Raw genomic sequence first — 18787 nt, forward strand, 5'->3', positions numbered from 1 at the left:
TCCGGCTGCCAGTGGAGAGGCGTGGGAGGCTGTGGGTACAGGCTGGGGACACGGCCATAGGCCAGCCCGGCCAGAACCCCAAGGGTGAAGAGGGAGTCTCCTGCCCTACCTCTCCCGTTAACCCTGATGTCCCAGAACAGACCGGGCTCCCGTCAGCGTGACAGAGGGAGCGTGGGTCCTCGGATGGTCACTGGCCCTGGTAGAGCTGGGTTTTTGTGCCTTAGGCTGGGGAGAGGGGAGGAGCAGGAACAGGGGGGCTGGCATTTGTGGGATGCCTTCTCTGGGCCAGGAGTCGGGCTTTATGTACATGAGCTAACATAATCCTCACCACGAGCCCTGTGAGCTGCGGGTTACTGTCCCATATTATAGTGGAGGAGGCAGACTCCCCAGCTAGAAAGTGATAGAGCAAGAGCTCGAGTCTAGGCCGATGACACTGCCATCCCCCTGAGGCCCCACCCCTGCAGGAAATATTTGAACTTCTCAACAATAGCCCTCTTTTTCACCAGCTTGCTAGATTTGCCTAGACACTCAAGCTTTAAAATGAGATTTTTGGGGGGCGGGGCACCTGGGTGGCTCAGTTGGTTAAGTGTCTGACTCTTGATTTTGGCTCAGGTCATGATCTCAGGGTTGTGAGATCGAGCCCTGTGTTGGGATTCACGATGTGTGTGGAGTCTGCTTGAGAGTCTCTCTCTCCCTTTGTGCCCCACCCCCCACCACCCTGCCATGAGATTTTGTTTTTTTGGGTTGTGGTGTTTTTTTTGGATACATGGTGTAATCAGTCCCTGACTGGGAAGGGGGCATCGTTGGCTACTGATGGGACCTGGGTATTTTGGGGGGTCCCAAAGTGAAGCAGTGGAGCATCCTATCTTCCTCCCTTCGGGTGCCCAGAGGGTATCCTTTCTGTCTGGAATATAGCGCTCTCTCCTTTCGCCACGTCCCCATCTGTCCAGGGTCCTTCCTCTGGCACGTGCTTGACTGCTGCCTTAGTCACTTCTGCCCATCGTCGCAGTGTCCCTGTCCATCACTGGTGCTGCAGGGCTGGGCCTCTGTGGATTTGAGGGTTCACAGATGTCTCAGCTTTCTCTTTGCAACTGCCAGTGAAGGCTTCCGATGACAGGAGGCAGGATTTTCTTTTTTGTATGTTTTCTCCTTTAGCCTCTGGCTTCTGGCTCTGCGGGCAGTGGCTTTGGCCTCTGGCTCTTCCTCCCTAGGCCAGCCAGGCCAGCCCTGGCAGCAGCTGCGAGCCTGGGGGCTTAGCCAAAGCCCTAGGGGGGGCCCATGATACAGTAGAGGGGCCTTCTCTTCTGTGTCCCGAGTGGTCATCCTACTCAAGAGCCACCTCTCAGTGCTTCCTCCTAGGTGCAAGAATTGGTTGGAGAATTAAGGCACCCAAATGCCGACCTCTCCAATATGCACTTTCCCCTGCTCCTTGCCCACAGGCCCAGAGGCTGGGAAGAGAAGACAAGGATGGCAGCCAGTCCGGCCAAGAGGAGCTGCAGAGCAAGCAGTCCAGAGGCTCGGAGAGGTACAGTACGTGGGAGGCCGCCCTCAGGGACCTTGGGGACGGGGTGAATTGGGCAGAATGCCTGGCTCAGCGCGCTCCCGCCTGAAGGCAGATGGTGAGCTGACCGGATAGCCTCGCAGAGTCTGTGTGCGTGCGCTCACGCCTGTACATGCGCATGCCCTCAGATTCTGCACCGAGACAGGAGTGTGGGTGCATTGGGTGGGACTTTGTGCGGCGCTGTGGGCCAGGGCTGGAGGACCTGGCTGGAGGGTCCGTACCGCAGCTCGGAGCTGTTGCCCTGCCACATCAGAAATGGCTGCAGCCAATTGTGTGCGTGCACGTGCGAGAGACACACAGACAAACCGGGAGGGAGAGCGGAGAGACTGGGAGAGAGAGACAGGGCCTTCCAGCTTCTGAGGCTGGAGCCACAGTGAGAGGAGAACTACCACCCTGGACGAGGAAGTGGGGCAGTCGTTCTGCCTTTTGAGCCTGGAGGAGCTAGCAGCCTTCCTACGAGCTGCAAGCTACAGCTTCGTGCATTTTCTGTAGTCTGACCATTCCAGTCTGGCTTCTCTCTTTCTCCCTATTTTCTGCTCAGTTCTTCCATCCCCGCCTGGCCTCAGTGATGGTGAGCGCTGGGAGCAGACACAACTGTGAGAGGGCCCAGCTCTCACCCCGGGACGGGCAGATGCAGCACAGGGACCCGGGAAGGCAAAGGGAGAGCTCAGTGGGGAGGTTCTCTTTCCTGCTTTTCTGGCCGCTTTGCCCTCCGTAGCTCTCCGTGGACGTAGGGCCGGGGCTGGGGCCTTGTCTGGGAGGAGGAATGGACCCAGATCCACATACCACACTCTCTAGTTCTCGCCCTGCTCTTCAAACAGTAGGCCTTACTCCGCTGCTCTGGCTGGTCTGACCAGGTTGTCTCCTCCACTTGTGCCTGGGAGGTGGCACCAGAGTCCCCTTCACAGCCAGGCCACCGAAGAAGGGCCTCCGCAGGCCTCTGAGGGGCAGCCCAGGCAGGAGCAGGCAGAGGAGCCTGGGGAGGACTCTGTAGTCAGCCCCGTCCCGCCACCCGGTTCCCTGCAGAGGTAAGGGGGAGCTGGTAGCCCTTCCAGGCATGTAGTTGTGGGTGCAGAGGCTCAGAGTGGCTGCTGGGGGTGCCTGGAGAGGTGGGGAGCTGGGGTGGGTTTGCAGGTTTCCACTGAGTGCCCCATGTGAGCTGGGGAATGAGGAAACCTGCTTCTTCTTAGTTCTTAGTCTACAGCTAAAATTGGGGTGCACCATCTGATTAGGGGAGCCTAGAAACTCTTGAACAAGGAAGCATCTCTTGTGACCCAGCTGTCTTCCTGCTAGGGGCTCGGGCAAGACCGTCTCCCACCTGGGCTGTGCTGTCCGGTGGGGGGGGGGGGATGGCATTTGTCCCAGTCCCCACCTGCCCATGCTCCCCACCCCCTAGCAGTCATCCCACTTCTAGTCCTACACCAAACCGAAGGAGAGCCCCATTGTGTGCGGGGCCCCTGGGGAGGGAGGTGCAGAATCCTAGGCTTCCCTGAGGCTAGCTGAGGGGACCTTTATGCCCCAGCCTGGCCCAGAGCCTGGCTTGCATCTGCTCGTTCTTCTGTCCCCCTGGTGAGAGGAAGATGCTGGTGTCAGAGCCCATTCAGTCGGAATGAGTCACTGGGGGAAGCCGAGCAGCAGCAATGTTCAGTGTTCGGTCCACAGCGTCCACTGACTACCTGCCGTGTGCAGAGCTTCTCCTTGGGCGCCGTAACCCTTCCGCAGCCCACATGGACGTGTCTGTGGCCGTCAGTGTAAATAGCCCGGGAAGAGGCGGGGGGTGGGGGGCAGAGTGAGGCCCGAGATAGGGACACTTAGTTGGGGCTGATGTCCCTTGTCCTCAGGGCTCTCTGACCCTGAATGGGTGCATCTAGAGCCTCTTGCCTTCCCACCAACTTTAACACAGTTGCTTCCTTATTGCTATCAAGGGAGGAGACCCCAGACCCACCTGCCGCCCACGAGAGGGGCAAGGAGCAGCGCTCCCAGGCCATGGAGCCGGGCCTTGGGCAGGAAGAGGCCAAGGAGCCCGAGGAGAAGGTGGCAGCCGGCCCTGCCCCGCCGGTCTCTCCAGAGGCGTAAGGGCCCGTGTTAACGTCTGTCCCCGTCCTCCCTTGTGTGTGCTTTGCTTTAGTGCCCACCACTCCTGGGTGGCAGGGAGGGGGTGGAGTCGGGGGAGACTGCGTGTGCCCTTTGTTCTGTGTGCCGCTCTGAGACCCCCAGGCAGCTGTGAATGAAGGTGGACGTGAGGGCTAGCAGAAACCCAGGAAATCCTGTTTTCCCCTCTACCAAGCACTGGTTTTCGCCTTTTTTTTTTGTTAATATTTTATTTATTCATTTGAGACACAGAGATACAGAAAGAGAGAGAGAGCATGAGCAGGGAGAGAGGCAGAGGGAGAGGGAGAAGCAGGCTTCCTGCTGAGCCAGGAGCCCGATGTGGGGCTCGATCCCAGGACCCTGGGACCATGACCCGAGCCGAAGGCGGACGCTTAACCATCTGAGCCACCCAGGTGCCCTGGTTTTCGCTTTCTTAGCAACATTTTATTGAGGTATTTACATGAAAGTACATAAATCTGAACTGTACAAATCAACGCACGCCTACATGCAGATCAGAGGTAGAGCATTTCCGTCCCTTCAGAAAGTTTCCTCGCGCCCCTTTCCTCCCCGCGCACTGCCCCAGGTCACCCCGCTTCTGGCTTCTGTCCCCTAGGTTCACCTTTCCAGTTCTCCAGCCTGACGTAAATGGAATTATACCGTATCCAGATAGGCGTTTCGGGCCTGGGTCCAAGGCTCACCTCCGTTGTTACCCGCGCCCCTCTGAAACTTAGAGACCATCGAGCTTTCCTCCTCCCATTGTCTCCTTCCCCTCTACTGCTTTCACAGATGAGGAGACGGAGGCTCGCAGTGAAGGGATTTGCCCAACATCACATCGCTGGTGGCTTGTCTAACCGGGACGAGGCTCTGGTCGCTGGAGCCCTCGACTTCCTACTCAGTGTGCGGCCCCTGGTCCTTTTCTCTGCGTGGAGAGACAGGAGCCAGGGTTACGGGTTTGTTGGCGTCTGTGACCCGAGCGCCACAGAAGGATTAGGAAGCGGAGCCGACTGTTGAGTAGGGACAGGCTTGCGCCCCAGTTACTCACAGCTGGCAGGGTCGTGAGCTCCTCACTCTTGTCGTCACTGCCACACTGCACGGTGATGCGGGGGAGGGGCAGCCCCGCGCTTCAGGCGGCGGCAGCTCTGACCCTGGGGAGTGACAGGGCTTTTCCAAGTCTCTTTGGTGGCTGTGGACGTTGGGGCAGGGTCCTTTCTATGAGGGCAGGAGACAGGACTCTCTGGGCAGAGGGCAGAGGGCATCTTCCTGGCAGCTCGGGGATGGAAGCTGGGCGGCGAGGCCCCTCCCGAGCTGTCTGGGCTGATGAGATGCGCCCCCTTACTTTGTGTTTCTTCTCCCAAACCGGTGAGGCCGCCCCGGCTGGGTCGCAGAGACCCATTCCTCCACCACGCAGATTCACTTTACTAGCACGCTTAGGGAATGTCTTCTGTTCCTTTCCTGAGTCTTTTCAGGCCCCATAACTTCCCTGTTACTCGTCTTCACAGTTACGTTTCTGTGTGTTGTGAGGAGTAGCTCTGTGTCTGGGTCTCATTTGTACCCGTGGGATTTTAATTTATGGAGGTGACTGACAACACAGGGCAATGCCATTAAGGAAGAATTTATTACTTACGTTTCCAGAGAGAAGAGGGCGTGCCACGCCACGCTAGGCCTCAAGGGGAAGGAGCAGGATGTGTCAGGAGGCAGAAGAGGCGAGAAGGGAGAGCGTGGCCCAGAGCCTTTATTGGGGTTTCCATGGGAAGGAATGGGTGAGGCAGGGTAAGTACCTTGAGTGAGTGTGGGATTGGATAGTTTGAACAATGTTAGCGGGCTTTGGGCTATGGGGGTGGCCCGCCAGTTGCCTGGTTCCTGGCAGACCCTGCGACCCTGCGACCCTGCGTGATTTGTGATTTGGCGGTGAGTTCTGGAAGGAGGTGCTTCCGTTGTGGCACCCTGGGGGATTGGTTGGTTTGCATATGAAAGACACATTCCCTGCCGTCTGTAAGAGCCGGCTAGTCCTGGGACCCGCAGTCTCTCCTCTCCCAGCAAACTTACACAGATATCAAAATACATCATAAAATAACAAAAAACCAAAACCATGATTCATGGAGTCCGTCGCCTTTCACAGATGTTGTCAAGCTGGATCAGAAGGAGTTAGGGGCAGAGGGCGGGCCAGCAAGCAGCCGTCCCTGTGTGCGCTCTGCGGCCTGAAGGCCTGGGTCCAAGAGTCAGGGGTGGCCTCCCCTTGGTGATCCCGGCGCCTCTCATGAGGTGTTTGTAGAAAGGGGGTAAACGAATTCAAACCACTGGGCTGCACGTGAAAGGGACGGGATCTCTTTAATTGCAGTGTTAGTGGTGGTGCAGCCAGTCGAGAATGTCCTGGGCACCACCGCCTCCCCACTCCTTCCCTTCCTTGGGGGCCAGCCTGAAATGTTGATGCCCCTACAGAGCGTCCTCTTGGCCGCTGCCTGTTGGAAACTGGGTCTCTCTGATGCTGACACCTGAGGAGTGTCCTCGAAATCAGACCCGCCTCTTCCTCTGGAGGCTTCATCTTCCCTGTTGTCTCCTCAATCAGTCGGACCAAAGCAGGGTGTTAGGGACGCTTAGAGCTCTAAAACGGGGACACGCGGAAGAGCCTGCTGGAAACCAGCCCCCCTCGCCTGGGTGCTCGCCCGTGCGTGTCGCCTGGGCGCGCGCTGCTGCGCCGTCTGAGGCCCCATCTCTCCGCAGCATCTGTCCCTCGGGCTCCACTTAGCTATGCAGCCCACAGGGGAGACAGACATTCAGAGGTACCATCTCAGGGAAAAAAAAGATGTTTTCAGCCAAGGCTGGAAATGAGTTGGAGGGTTGATGAGGCGGAGAACTGCGGGGGGAGTTTCTCTCGGAGAGCGGGACTCTCAGAGGAGGTGGTGACCCGTCTCTTAGATCCGCGTCAGTTGGGCTGTGTCGGGGGACCTGGAGGAGAGCCGGGAGCGGGAGGGGGGTGGGGATGGGGTTGAGAGCAGAAGAGAACTGAAGGCCTGGCCCAAGGCTGTTTCTGGCCTGAGTTAACCATTTTAGGAAAGGGGGAAGGAAAGATCTTAGTGGTATTTCGGAGACGTCAGGAGCCTTTTATGTCTTCCTTCTCTCTCTGGTCTCGAGGGGCCCAGACGGAATTCCAAAGCCCTTGTTTTCTTTGCTCTTCTAGTCTGATCCCGGCCGCCGCCTTCCACCTGCTGCAGTGAGGGGAAGGGGGTCCTGCGTCCCCTCCTCCACTCTTGCGCCAGTGCTCCGTGGTGTGGACCGTGCCCGTGCTGCTGAGGCTGACGGGGCCAGCGTGCCTGGCCTGCCGCGCCTGCGCACTGGTGGGGAAGGGTGGCGGTTGTGTGGTGGTGGTTGTGTGGCGAGACCAATTTCTAACAGAAGATGAGGGGACCTGGGAACGCACAGGTGCTGGCCTTTAGGAAAGCTGCTCCCGGAGGCGAAGTACTTTATCTCGCTTACGCTTTCGTGCCTCCAAGTGTTCTTGGGTTTCTTTCTGGGCGTTTCCTTCAAGAACCCTCATTACTTCATAGACATCTTTTCCACCAGGACCATTATTCCTTCTCTTAGCACCCACCTTATGCATCTAGGTTAGCGCTGAATTTCTTTTACCCATTTCTAAGCATGGAGTTAACTGAGCAGATGAAAACGTGGCATCATCAAGGAGAGATGGAGCAGGACATTCTTGGTGCACTCTTGCTACTGGCTTTGGCTGAGGGAGCAGTCTCCTGCCTGGCTCCCTTGGCCTTCCTGTGCTGGACCTCCATGGACTCTTCTGGGTGTCAGGGCTGGGAGACTTGCGACTGCTTCTCCTGCCAGCTTCACGAGCATCTACCTGTGTTCATTTTGGGAGGCAGAGAGCAGCCTCTGGGGACTCCCCGAACTGCTGGTGGGAGCCTCTAGTAGCAGGCAGAGCCCTAGTGGGGAGATGGGAACAGGGCCATGAACCATCCTGGGGAGGAATCCATTATGGACAGAGCTTCAGTCTCTCCCTGTGGCTGCCAGGTTTTGAGCCACATCTTCAGGTTTTCACGTTGGGCTACAACCTACCAGGTCCCCCAGAGTCTAGTATGGGCTACCCTTCTCCCTCGGCCCTTGAGGCCTTAGCCACAGTGGGGCTTGCCCTGTGAACAGATACCGCCTAGATCTTTGAGGGGCTAGCCTTCCCACCGGCCCTGGGTGTGGCCTGATTTGCGTTTGTGATTCCTGACCGCTTGGGCCCTCCATGAGGCCTCCTTGTGTGTTGTTCTGGATCTGTATAACAGGGGGGATATTAAATCTGGTGAAATGCTGTCCCCCACCCTTGGCAGGCGATCTACGGAGCCTGCAGCTCCCCCAAAGCAGGCTTCACTGAAGGCCATGGAAGAGGCCATGGCCCAGGACCTGGAGCAAGACCGGAGGCGGCTCCTGGAGTCGAAGCGGGAGAAGATGCAGCAGCTGCAGGAGAAGCTGTGGCAGGAGGAGGAAGAGGAGACCCTCCAGCTTCACCAGCGGAAAGAGAAGTCTCTCAGGTCCTGCCCTCCCCTTAGGCAAGCTGCCGGGGCCTTGCAGTGACATGGGGAGCAAGCGACCCCCCGCCCCGGAGACCCGTGGCCCCACGGAGACTCCTCCTCCTCCGTGGCCTGTGCGGAGGAAGGGGCTCCCTGGTTCGGGAGGGAGTTGGGAGGCGTGATAATAGTGCGAGTAGCTAACACTTTTTGAGAGACAGCCCTGGTCCCTGTGCTTTTTATCTGGTAATTGGTTTAGTCCTGAGAGTGGCTCTTGTGAGGTACTGCTGTCAGCCCCGTCCTATAGGATCTGTGATACAGATGAAGAGACTGAGGCATGGACAGGCTAGGTGACTTGTCCAAGGTGTCGAAGTTATTAAGCAGCGGAGCCGGGTTAGCCGAGGCAGCTGGTCCCTGGAGCCCGTTTTTCTCCCCACTACGTTGTCCTCTCTCTCAGGAGTCAGGGCCCTGTTGGGACCCGGTGAGATTGGTGGGGACCACATGATACAGTCTGAGGTGCTATTTCCCAGAACCTAGAAGTTTCTATTTGGGTTCCTGCTCTTTATGTAGCTGGCTGGGACACCCTCGACGAGTTAGACACTTAAGGCTGGGCTGGGTCTGTGTGGATGAGATGATGTGTACACATCTGTAAACAAGCTAGAGGTTATTTTTACAAGGAAAGGCCATCCAGGGCTGGCATGGCGGCTCCAGAGTCACCAGGTCCCTGGCAGTCTTTTAATCTCTCTGCTGCCTTTAGTGCTGGCTACTCTCAGGGTCTCTTCAGAGTCCAGCGTGGCTGCTGGATCCCCAGCCATTGTGTCTGGGCCTCAGGCGGGAAGAATAGGGACAGAGTACAAAAGGGGTACCTTCCAGCTCATTTGGTCCGTTTTAAGGTACTTTCTTGGCAACTTCACCCAGTAACTTCTGTTTATTCTTAAAGAAGTTCTCTTGGGAAGTTCACTCAGTAATTTCCATGCATATTTGATGAGTTACCCTTGGCCACAAAGAAAACTGGGGAATGTAGTCCTTGAGCTGGGTCTCTTTACCCGACCGAATAAAAATCAGTGCCCCTATGGGAAGGGAGCGTGGGAGGGTGGCTACTGAGAACGAAGTCAGCAGTCCGTTGCAGGCCCAGGGCGGGACAGAGGCTACAACAAGGTGTTAATATATTTTTCACTTACTTGGCAACATAACTAAAGGCTAAATCTTTTCCTCTTGGACAGAACATCTAAAAGTGGTAGACTTATTTTTATATCATACATAGCAAAGAGTGCATAAAATGTTTATGCTTAACTTCGACTAATGGAAAACCAACACCCAGCTACCCAGACGATCGGGGATAGTCTCTCTCATTAGCCCAACACAGGATCTGCTGACCCAGGGCCCATCCTTCTATCACCCCTCCTGGATCCCCTGCCAGGCAGCACCTTCCTCTTTCAGCCAAATGAAAATTGGGGCAGGGGCCCGCTCAAACAGGGTGTGACTTAGCTAATCTTAACAGGCAGAGCCTAGGAGGAAATCCTGGTAGTGTCTCCCTGCCAGCCCACCAGGCTCCTCCTCTCTTACCCTGGGCCTGGCTGACTGTGCTTTCTTTTCTTTTTTTTTTTTTTAAAGATTTTATTTATTTATTCATGAGAGACAGAGGGAGAGAGACAGAGAGAGAGAGAGAGAGAGAGGAGCAGAGGGAGAAGCAGGCTTCCAAGGAGCAGGGAGCCCGATGCGGGACTCGATCCCAGGACCCTGGGATCATGACCTGAGCCGAAGGCAGACGCTTAACCATCTGAGCCACCCAGGCGCCCTGACTGTGCTTTCTGTTCCTCGCCAAACCCCCAGCTCCAGAAGGCCGCCAAGAACTCTCTTAGGTTGTGGTGAAGGCTAGCATGCCAAAAGTATCTGACTCAGGGCCTGAAACATGGTGGTTGCTCAATAAATGGTAGCTCTTGATTTTATTTCCAGTTGAAATCATTGGTTTCAGTGGCCTTCATGAAGTGATTTTTCTGTAGGCAGTGCCTTGTGAGACTCACTACGAAATAGTTTATTGCAAGAACCCTGTTTCTGCTTACACACGAGCCTTTCTGAGGGCTGGGGCCGTCTGTGCTGGGCAACTTCCACGTGGTAGAAATTTCTGGAAGCCACAGCTGACCTTGTAGCGGATACTGCTTGAATGAGAAGGCAGGCAGGAAGATAGGAAGGCTGACCCTTAGTTTCTTCAGTCATAAAACGAAGAAATTGAATTTAGTTGTGAGATGAAGAGAGGCTGTTTTAAATGAAGGACATAACCTCTCGGGGCCCTCCCAGCTCTGACATCCTGTGGGGATGTGTGGAAAACAGAGCCATTGGACAAGGAGAAAGGGTTTCCGGGGAATCTCGGAGAGAGGAGTTTTATTTAACTCAAATTTCCTGTCACAATGGAAGAGGGTAGTGGTGCAGGTAACTTGAAATAGAAAATGACCCTAAGTCTTTTTTGGCTTTGGAATTCACCAGGAAGCTTTTCAAAGACATCGTCTTCTGAATTGTGTTTTTCTTAGGCTTGAACTCCCTGAGTGCACAGCACTCAGCCCCGGGTCCTGTGGGGGCTGCCTGGGCAGGCGGGTGTCTGCCTGGGATGAAATGCTTACCGTCGTTTGTCCGTAAATAAGATGTCCCTCATGGGTCATCGGCGTATGCTTATAGTTTGGGGCTGGGTGATGCTGTTCAAATTCCACAAACATTTAGGGGAACACCTACTTCACATCAGCTGCTATGTTCAGCACCTCAGATATAACAGGCTCTCAGACACGATTCTTTCTCTGGAGAAGCTCCCAGACTTGTAAGGAAAAGAGACACACAAAAGATGAAATTACTATGTGTGGTACAGAGCGGCCCGGGATTAGGAAGGGCCTCGCGGAAAGGGTGAAGGGAACAGAAGGGCTAATCGATGAACCCGGAGAGACTTGGGAGAGGCTTCTCTGAGAGGAGGAAGCTGGGTGCTGAGCGGTGAATACGGCTTTGTCAAGTAAAAAAAGGGAATTCTCGGGGGAGGCACCAGCACGAACAAGGGCCAACAGGCGAGGAGTGTGGTAGGGTCGAGAGGCGGTGGCTGGGACCGTCCGTCAGGTTGTGAGTGACAGGGCGCGGCACCAGAGCCGGGCTGCGGTCAGACCGTCTCTGTCCTTGAGTGAATGCCATGCCGAGGTGTACCTGTGGGCAGAGGGGAGCCTCTGGCAGAAATGCTGTTCTGGGATCAAGCAGCAGCCTGTTGTCCTCTTGCTGCCACCAAGAGCAGGAAGCGTTCGTGGCCCCCTCTTACCCTGGAAGGTGTTATAGGGAGGCAGCAGGACCCAGATTTAGGAAACCTCGCAGGCGAGCTACAGGCTTTTGGAGGCCGAGAGTTGGGAATTATGACTAGAAGAGTGGTTCCTCCAACAAACTTGCCTTTCTTTTCCGTCCCAGTTCCCTGAAGGAGCAGCTGCGGAAGGCCACCGAGGAGGAGGAGACTCAGATGAGAGAGGAGGAGAGCCGGAGGCTGTCCCAGCTCCGGGCCCAGGTGCAGTCCAGTGCGGAAGCAGATGAGGGCCGCATCAGGTGAGCGCACCGTGGGCTGGCCGCCCCTGGCAGTGCCCCCTGAGTGCACGGGCCCATCCCATTCCGTCTGTCTGTCTGTCCGCTCAGGGCTGAGCAGGAGGCTTCCCTGCAGAGGCTGAGAGAAGAGTTGGAGTCTCTCCAGAAGGCTGAGAGGGCCAGCTTGGAACAGCGGAGCAGACAGATGCTGGAGCAGCTCAAGGAAGAGGTGGAGGCCTCGGAGAAGAGAGAGCACGCTGCCCTGAAAGCCGAGAAGGAGGCGGCTTTGCAGCAGCTCAGGAAGCAGCTGGAGGGGGAGAGGAAAGAGGTGAGCCCGCAGCGTGGAGCTTCCCGTCAGACGGGCCCCTGGGCTGCCTGGGGAGGGGCCGGGTGCCAGGCTGGGCGGGGTCGGGGGGGCGGGCGCCAGGCACAGAGGAGGTGTCTCCACAGCTGGCATGGGACTTGGAGACAGTGGGTGGGCCGACTGGGCCCTCCACCCCCACATGGGCCCCGCCGCCTGCGGGCAGGGGCTAGCCCAGGCCTGCATGGCACGGGGGAGGGGATGGCAGGTGTCCAGGGGTTCTGTCCAGGGCCAGCACTAGCTGGGTGCTGTCCGTGGCAGTGAGGAGGGTGGAGGGGGAATGACGTATGGATTTGGGAAGATTTTGTGAGTGAAAGAACTTAGGTCAGACCAGAGGTTCTGAGAAAAAGGTGGCCTGTCCCCATCCCTGTCCCCGAGGGGCATCTGCGAAGACCTTTCGTCTCTGCGGCTGTAGAGAGATTGCACACTCAGAGGAGGGTTTTCTCCTTTCTCTCTTTTAGAGGCGAGACCTCAAGAGGTGGGGGAGGGTGTCCCTGTCGCACAGGTGCTCAGGCCCATTGTGCCAGACGTCCAGCCTTCATAGCCTCGGGCCCTATTCATAGGCAGGAGCGTGACCTGTGTACCTGGGCCTAGCCCGGGGGCCAGGGGGATGGGAGCGGTGACCTGAGGCTTACTGACATGCCCCTCCACTCTGGCCTTCATTTCCTACTCATTTGCTAGTTGCAGCCTTTAGGGACGGAGTTATTTTGGGGGAACAAAGATGTGTCTCTGTGGTTCCCCTCGGTCCTTTAGCTGGAAGGGAGTCAGGCATGGTCTCCCTTCCTCCGGGGTCAGTGCCCGGCCAGCCTTCCCTGCCCTCCGGCTGTCACAGGCCCCTTGTTGCTCCCCAGGCCGTGGCAGCACTGGAGAGGGAGCACAAGGCCGAGCTGGAGCGGATCTCTTCCTCGCTGGAGGCCAAGCACAGGGAGGTGAGGTGCAGCCGGCCCTGGGCTGCCAGGCAGAGCCTGCGTCCTGGTCCCTCAGCGAGAGCCTCAAGGCCCCTTCGCTGCTGGTGGGCAGAACTCGGCCCCATGCCTGCCCCTGGGGCAGGAGCCTCCCTCCCCCTGAAGCCCCCTGGGGATGAGTGCTGGGCCCCTGGCAGGCTAGTCCTTGAGGTTGCTTGGCAGCGCTGAGTGGCCCGTCCCCTGTGCTGGGGCCTCCTCAGATTGTCTCCAGCCTCCAGAAGAAGATGAAGGAAGCTCAGCAGAAAGAGGAGACCCGGCTGCAGGAGAGCCTCAGTCGGGCAGAGCAGAGGGCTCATCAGAAGGTTCACCAAGTGCTCGAATATGAGCAAGAGGTAAATGCTGGTGGGCTCCTTCGACCTCACGTGTACCTGTCCTGGGCGCTCCGTCCTGGCCCAGGGGCCCCTGCTTTGCTTTGGAGGGCTCAGCTGGGGCTAGAGTTCTGGTTGCATTTCTATGCCTCCGTTCCCTTGAGGTTGGGCACTTCTCCAGGACCCTGCGCCCCTCTGTACGTAAGCGGGGAGGGGTGCTGGGGTGTGGTGCCTGCACGTCACGAGTCATGCGTGTGGGGCGCTGGGGAGGCGTGTGTGTACCCCACCTTCGAGTGCCTCAGTCCCTTTGTGCTGGTCCATCCTCGGGCCTGTGTGTCGCATCCCCGCTGCCTACCCTGCAGCTCAGTGGCCTCCTACAAGAGAAGCGCCAGGAGGTGGAAAGGGACCACGAGAGGAAGATGGACAAGATGAAGGAGGAGCACCAGCAGGTGGTGGCTGAGGCCAGAGAGCAGTACGAAGCCGAGGTGACTTGCCCCTTCCCCTGTGTACACATTCGGCACGTGCGGGCACACGCACACACAGCCGGCGGTCCTTGGCAGCTGCATGACGCCCTGCACTGGTGCAGCCCAGCTTCCTGGTTTACTCCAGCAGCAGCAGGCAGGCTGCCTTCCCTCCCTGAGCGGCTGCGGCTCACAGATACTGAGTTCGTACCCTGTGCTAGCGCTGTTCTCAGTCCCCCGATGTGTGCGGACTCATTTAGTACCCCCAACACCCCGAGGAGGTGCAGACTATCATGACCTCCAGTTGGAAAGTGAAATGGAGACTCAGGCGCGCAAGCACCTTTCCCAAGGGCTCCGGGCTAGTAAGTCGAGGAGCTGAGATTCCAGCTCTGACTGGCTGCCAAGCCTTCAACTTTAACCACCCCGACACCATGCCATCAGGGTTAACCAAAATTCCAAGACATCATAGACTGGCAAGAGGCAAACACTCCTTAGAGCTGATCTGCCCATGTTCAGCCTTCCCCCTGTAGGTGAGAATGTGGCACCACACCGGTTTGGCTGGCTCACATCGGGGGTGAACAGGGGTGGCAGTGGGGCCTGACTCTAGCTCCCAGCTGGGCCTCTGCCCGGGATGTCTAGGCTCCTGTTCCAGTAACTGGAACCCGTGTCCCAGCCTGTCCATACAGTCTTTACCACACAGAAATAGCCGGCCTGTGATAAAACGTAGCTGGTTCCCTTCCCAAACCGATGCGGACCTTGCTGAAGAGCCTTGCTAATTTATTAGTGACCTCTCTTCCCTCGAGGAAGGACGTTGTGCACAGTGGACAGACAGCAGGACAGGCAGATTTCCACGGGGGGGGCGGTCTCATGGTATCTGAGCAGTGCCTGCTTCCACAGCAGAGAGGGGTGCAGGCTTTCTTGTTGAGGGGGGAGGCCCGGGCGCTTTTCCGTGCTCTCTTCCTCGAAGAGCTGGCCCTCGGGAGCCGCTGGGGTTCCCGGCCTTACTGACCCGACGCTGCCGGAGGAGGGACGGGCCGTGGCTTTAGGGGTATGAGGGCCGCTGCAGTTTTCCCGCCAGCAGCCTCCCCTTCCGGGCAGGAGAGGAAGCAGCGGGCGCAGCTGCTGGGCCACCTGACTGGGGAGCTGGAGCACCTGCGCAGGTCGCATGAGCGAGAATTGGAGGCCATGAGGCAGATGCAGGACAGGCAGCTCGAGGACTTGCAGCGTCGGCATCGGGAGCAGGTGGGGGCTCCGGGCGGTCCCCGGGGACCAGAGTGGGTGAGCCCCCTTTGGCACCTCCATACAGGAGAAGTGCTGGGGGCAGGCAGCTGGGGCAGCCGCAGATCTGAGCCTTGACAGCCTCAGGCGCGGGGGTCTCTCACAGGCCATCTGCAGGCCAGGGCACGCGTGGTCCTTTGTTTTCTGGGCCAGCAAACAGCCCCGAGCTTAGAGGAGGTCAGCCCCCATAGGACCGTGGGTTTGGCGCCTTTGTCTCTCCTTGCCCCCATTGGGAAGACACAAGGTGGTACTTTCCTGGGGGCCTGCAAGGGCAAGTGGGATGAGGGTGTGCTATGGAAGGGTGGGTCCAGAGCTCCCTCCTGCCCCCTCAGCTCAGGCCTTGCACTCTTTCTACACTTACATCTTTCACTCTACCTATTTCTGTGCAGGAAAGGAAACTCCAAGATTTAGAGGTAGAACTTGAAACCAGAACCAAAAATGTCAAAGCCAAATTGGCTCAACTGGACCTCCAGGTGAGAGAGCAGGAGTTGAGGATAGCATCTCCAGGGGCCCTGGACCTTGGAGTGGTAGCGCCCCTGGGAGAGCTTGGGGCCTCCTGCCCCTTAGACCCAGGGCGTCTGGAGATGGCCAGATGGCCCAGTTTCTTCCCCCCTCCCCACCCCCGCAGGAGGAGACAGCCCGAAAGGAGCATCAGCAGCTCCTTGATGTGCAGAGGCAGGTGGCGCTGCAGAGCGAGGTTGGGCTGTCTCCCTTGTGCTCCCGTGTCTCTGCCCCGTTCCCTTTACCTTCCCTCCCTCTCCCCGCAACATCCCACCTTTTGCTCACCCTATCTGTCCCGGGCTTTAGGGTTCCAGACGCTGTTGGCAGGATGCCACAGATAGCCCAGCTGGGGAGCCCCAGGGGGTGGGGCTGCGTGGCGGGCAGCAGAGGCCGCAGTGACTTCAGGGTGCTTGAGTTCCACGCTCGCTCCCATGCACCTCAGGGTCCCTGTGCTGCTGCCGCCTGCCTTGGTCCCGCATGTCTCCAGGTGCTTCTATCTTTTCAGGAAGTCACAGCCAGCTATCAGCACTTGGAGGAGGCAAAGAAGGAGCACACCCACCTGTTGGAGTCAAACCGACAGCTCCAAAGACTCCTGGCTGAGCTTCAGGCCCGCAAGGTGGGGCTGGAGTCCCAGGTGGATGCGCTGCAGACCCAGAATCGGAGGCTGCAGAAGCACATCAGGTGGTGTGGGCACCCTGCACTTGGCCTCCCCTGCTGCCTGCCCCCTGACACGCCTGGGCCCTGGCTGCTCACGGCCCAACTATCAGGCAGGGGTGGAGCCAGGCAGAGGGGCTTAGCTGCATTTGGTAGGGAGGAGGGGGTGAGAGGTATGCACAGGGGGGGGGGGGGGCGTCTCTGGTTCTATCGGTCACGCCCCAGCCCTGCTGTCTCCCTAAAATCAGGGCTTGAAGCCCACCTCAGCAGTCATGACGGTGTGCTGCCCACCCTGCTTCATCATGTGACCCTGTCTCCCCCTCCCCGCCAAACCCCACCTCTACCCCCATCGCAGCGACCTGGAGGCTGAAGCGCAGAGGAAGCAGGACACACTGAAAGAGCTAGCAGCCAAGGAGAGTAACGCCTCCCCACGTTCTGAGCCAGATCTCCACATTGAGGACCTGAGGAAATCCCTTGGGACAGTGAGTTTCTCTGTGCTGTGGAAGGGACAGGGTGGTGGGGCTGGGGTGGTGCTCCAGGAGGGGTCCTGGCTCTGCTTTATGTATGACCTTAGCCTCCTGTCCTTAATAGTCCCAGCTCCCCAGCTCCATCAGCCCGATGACATGTGTATGCGAGTGGTGCCCAGCAGCTCCCTTAGAGCCACTTCTGTGTTTAGGCCCCTGGGAGGGGCTTTGGGGGTCCCTTGAGCCGGCGGTGTATCTGATATTCAGTGGGCCTTTTCTACCGTGTGTCCTTAGAACCAGACCATAGAGGTATCCTCTTCTCTCTCCCAGAGCAAGGAGGAGCCCGACTTGTCCTTGGACAGGTGAGTTCTGATAGCCTTAGTTTGGGTCCAGGATTCCATGAAGGGGTGAGTGCCTGCATCACAGCCCTGGGGTGAACTGAAATGAGTTGACTGTGATCACCAGTGGGGCTTGGTTCGGGGACGAGGACCCGAGGGACCGAGGGAATTTCTTTAGCAAGCCAAGAAGGTTGACCCATTGTGACCACTGACACAGCCTGCTGGGACCTGCTGCCCTCTGGTTGAGGATCAAGCTGACGGGAGTGTCTGGCCATTTATCTGGAGGCCCCAGGCCCAATCCCTTTAGAGGCAGGGTGGGAGGGCCCTGCAGCGTGCGGCACACTATAGCGTGCATACTTGTGTATTCACACCCAGCCCAGCCTCGTAGTCTGGGCTCAGGCTGGGCAGCTGTCGTGGAAGTGCTCCAGTGACCCAGAGCAGTTCTCAGAGTGTGTGTGTTTTCCCTTCCCAACCCCTCTGCCCTGCCCTGGCCTCCCACAGCGTCCGGCACTACCTCTCCGCCGAGGGGATGGCCCTCCGCAGTGCCAAGGAGTTCCTGGTGCGGCAGACCCGCTCCATGCGGAGACGGCAGACGGCTCTGAAGGCGGCCCAGCAGCACTGGCGCCGGGAGCTGGCCAGTGCTCAGGAGGCTGCCAAAGATCCCCCAGGCACCAAGGCCCTGGAAGATGCGCGCAAGGACCTGGAGGAGGTCAGGGGCCTTGAGGAGAGCCTGCCCCCGTCCTGCGGGGGCCCGGGGTGGGGGTGGGGGTCCTGGGGGGAGCCAGGGCAGCCGTCACTTCTGGTAATTCTGGGTTCCCCGCAGCGTGGTCCGGGGGCCACTGAACAGATGCTGCAGGCTCTCGGTCTCCGGGAGGATGAAAGCACCTGACGTTTATGTGTCAGTGCACAGTGTACAATGCTTTCTCCGTCCTCACACTAGCCATAGGTGATGTGCAAGGCAGTGGTGTTACTCTCACTTTGTAGGTGAAGAGTACAAGTAAGGTTTTTAAAATTTCACATCCAGTGCTTTTCTGGCCCATTCCATCACCCTAAAGATGTGGTTCGTAAGTGAATCTTCTCAGCACACTGGGCATAAGACTGAATTGCTTGCCTGGTGGCCTAATTTCCAGTGAAAAGGCAGAGACTTCATGGTGCCATCTGAGGGCCTTGGCCGGCAGCTCAGGCCTGCTCCCTTAGAATTCTGTTGGTGCCCGGAGTCGGTGCGGGGCAGGCCTACCAGGGGCATCTGCATGCTGCCCTCAGGCCCTCGTTGCTCTGCTGCATGCCGAGAGGGAGGCCGGTGGGAGCAGGGACAGTAATAACCCTGGGGTAACGCGTTGTAACTCTTTGAGAATGTGTTAGGTGCGGGCCCAGGGCTCAGCATGTAACACTCTACCTCACTGGATCCTCATGACCCTGGAAAACTAGTGTTTCTCGTCTTGAGAGGACAAGCCAGACTGAGAGGTCATTTGTCCAGGGTCACCCAGCCAACAACAACACACAGAGTCGGGACTCCAGCACCTGCGCTGAGCCCCCGTGTCTGTCCTCCCCTTTCTCTCCGGCGGCAGGAGACCAGGCACCTGGATGAGATGAAGTCGGCCATGCGGAAGGGCCACGACCTGCTGAGGAAGAAAGAGGAGAAGCTGAATCAGCTAGAATCATCTCTTCGGGAGGAGGTACAGCATGGTGGCCACGGCCTCCCTCTTCCGTCCCTGGGCTGCTGTTGGGTTCTTTGGTCCCGTGGTGTGGGGAGCTGGGCCTCTGGG

At 58.0% G+C, this 18787-nt stretch overlaps 1 protein-coding gene across 17 annotated transcripts in view; it reads left to right on the plus strand.

Moving 5' to 3' along the window:
• Nucleotides 1-18787, plus strand: part of CEP164 (centrosomal protein 164) — a 61046-nt gene that overhangs the window by 38348 nt on the left and 3911 nt on the right. For 8 of the 17 annotated variants that reach the window (XM_073903792.1, XM_073903797.1, XM_025893702.2 and 5 more), the window contains 18 exons: nucleotides 1440-1525; nucleotides 2383-2589; nucleotides 3487-3633; nucleotides 5285-5422; nucleotides 7975-8193; nucleotides 11584-11715; nucleotides 11803-12019; nucleotides 12904-12981; nucleotides 13218-13349; nucleotides 13688-13810; nucleotides 14885-15028; nucleotides 15454-15537; nucleotides 15693-15761; nucleotides 16071-16246; nucleotides 16575-16701; nucleotides 16978-17045; nucleotides 17523-17730; nucleotides 18590-18697. In XM_073903792.1, coding sequence (XP_073759893.1) covers nucleotides 1440-1525; nucleotides 2383-2589; nucleotides 3487-3633; nucleotides 5285-5422; nucleotides 7975-8193; nucleotides 11584-11715; nucleotides 11803-12019; nucleotides 12904-12981; nucleotides 13218-13349; nucleotides 13688-13810; nucleotides 14885-15028; nucleotides 15454-15537; nucleotides 15693-15761; nucleotides 16071-16246; nucleotides 16575-16701; nucleotides 16978-17045; nucleotides 17523-17730; nucleotides 18590-18697 — 2463 coding nt within the window. Of the gene's footprint in view, nucleotides 1-1439; nucleotides 1526-2382; nucleotides 2590-3486; nucleotides 3634-5284; nucleotides 5423-7974; nucleotides 8194-11583; nucleotides 11716-11802; nucleotides 12020-12903; nucleotides 12982-13217; nucleotides 13350-13687; nucleotides 13811-14884; nucleotides 15029-15453; nucleotides 15538-15692; nucleotides 15762-16070; nucleotides 16247-16574; nucleotides 16702-16977; nucleotides 17046-17522; nucleotides 17731-18589; nucleotides 18698-18787 lie in introns of those variants that run through there. The other 9 variants (XM_025893701.2, XM_025893703.2, XM_073903795.1 and 6 more) reach the window with 8 other exon arrangements.

Source organism: Callorhinus ursinus, unplaced genomic scaffold (genome assembly GCF_003265705.2).
Source record: "Callorhinus ursinus isolate GAN/ISIS: 27379988/994484 unplaced genomic scaffold, GSC_fseal_2.0 scaffold19, whole genome shotgun sequence".
Classification (NCBI taxonomy): domain Eukaryota; kingdom Metazoa; phylum Chordata; class Mammalia; order Carnivora; family Otariidae; genus Callorhinus; species Callorhinus ursinus.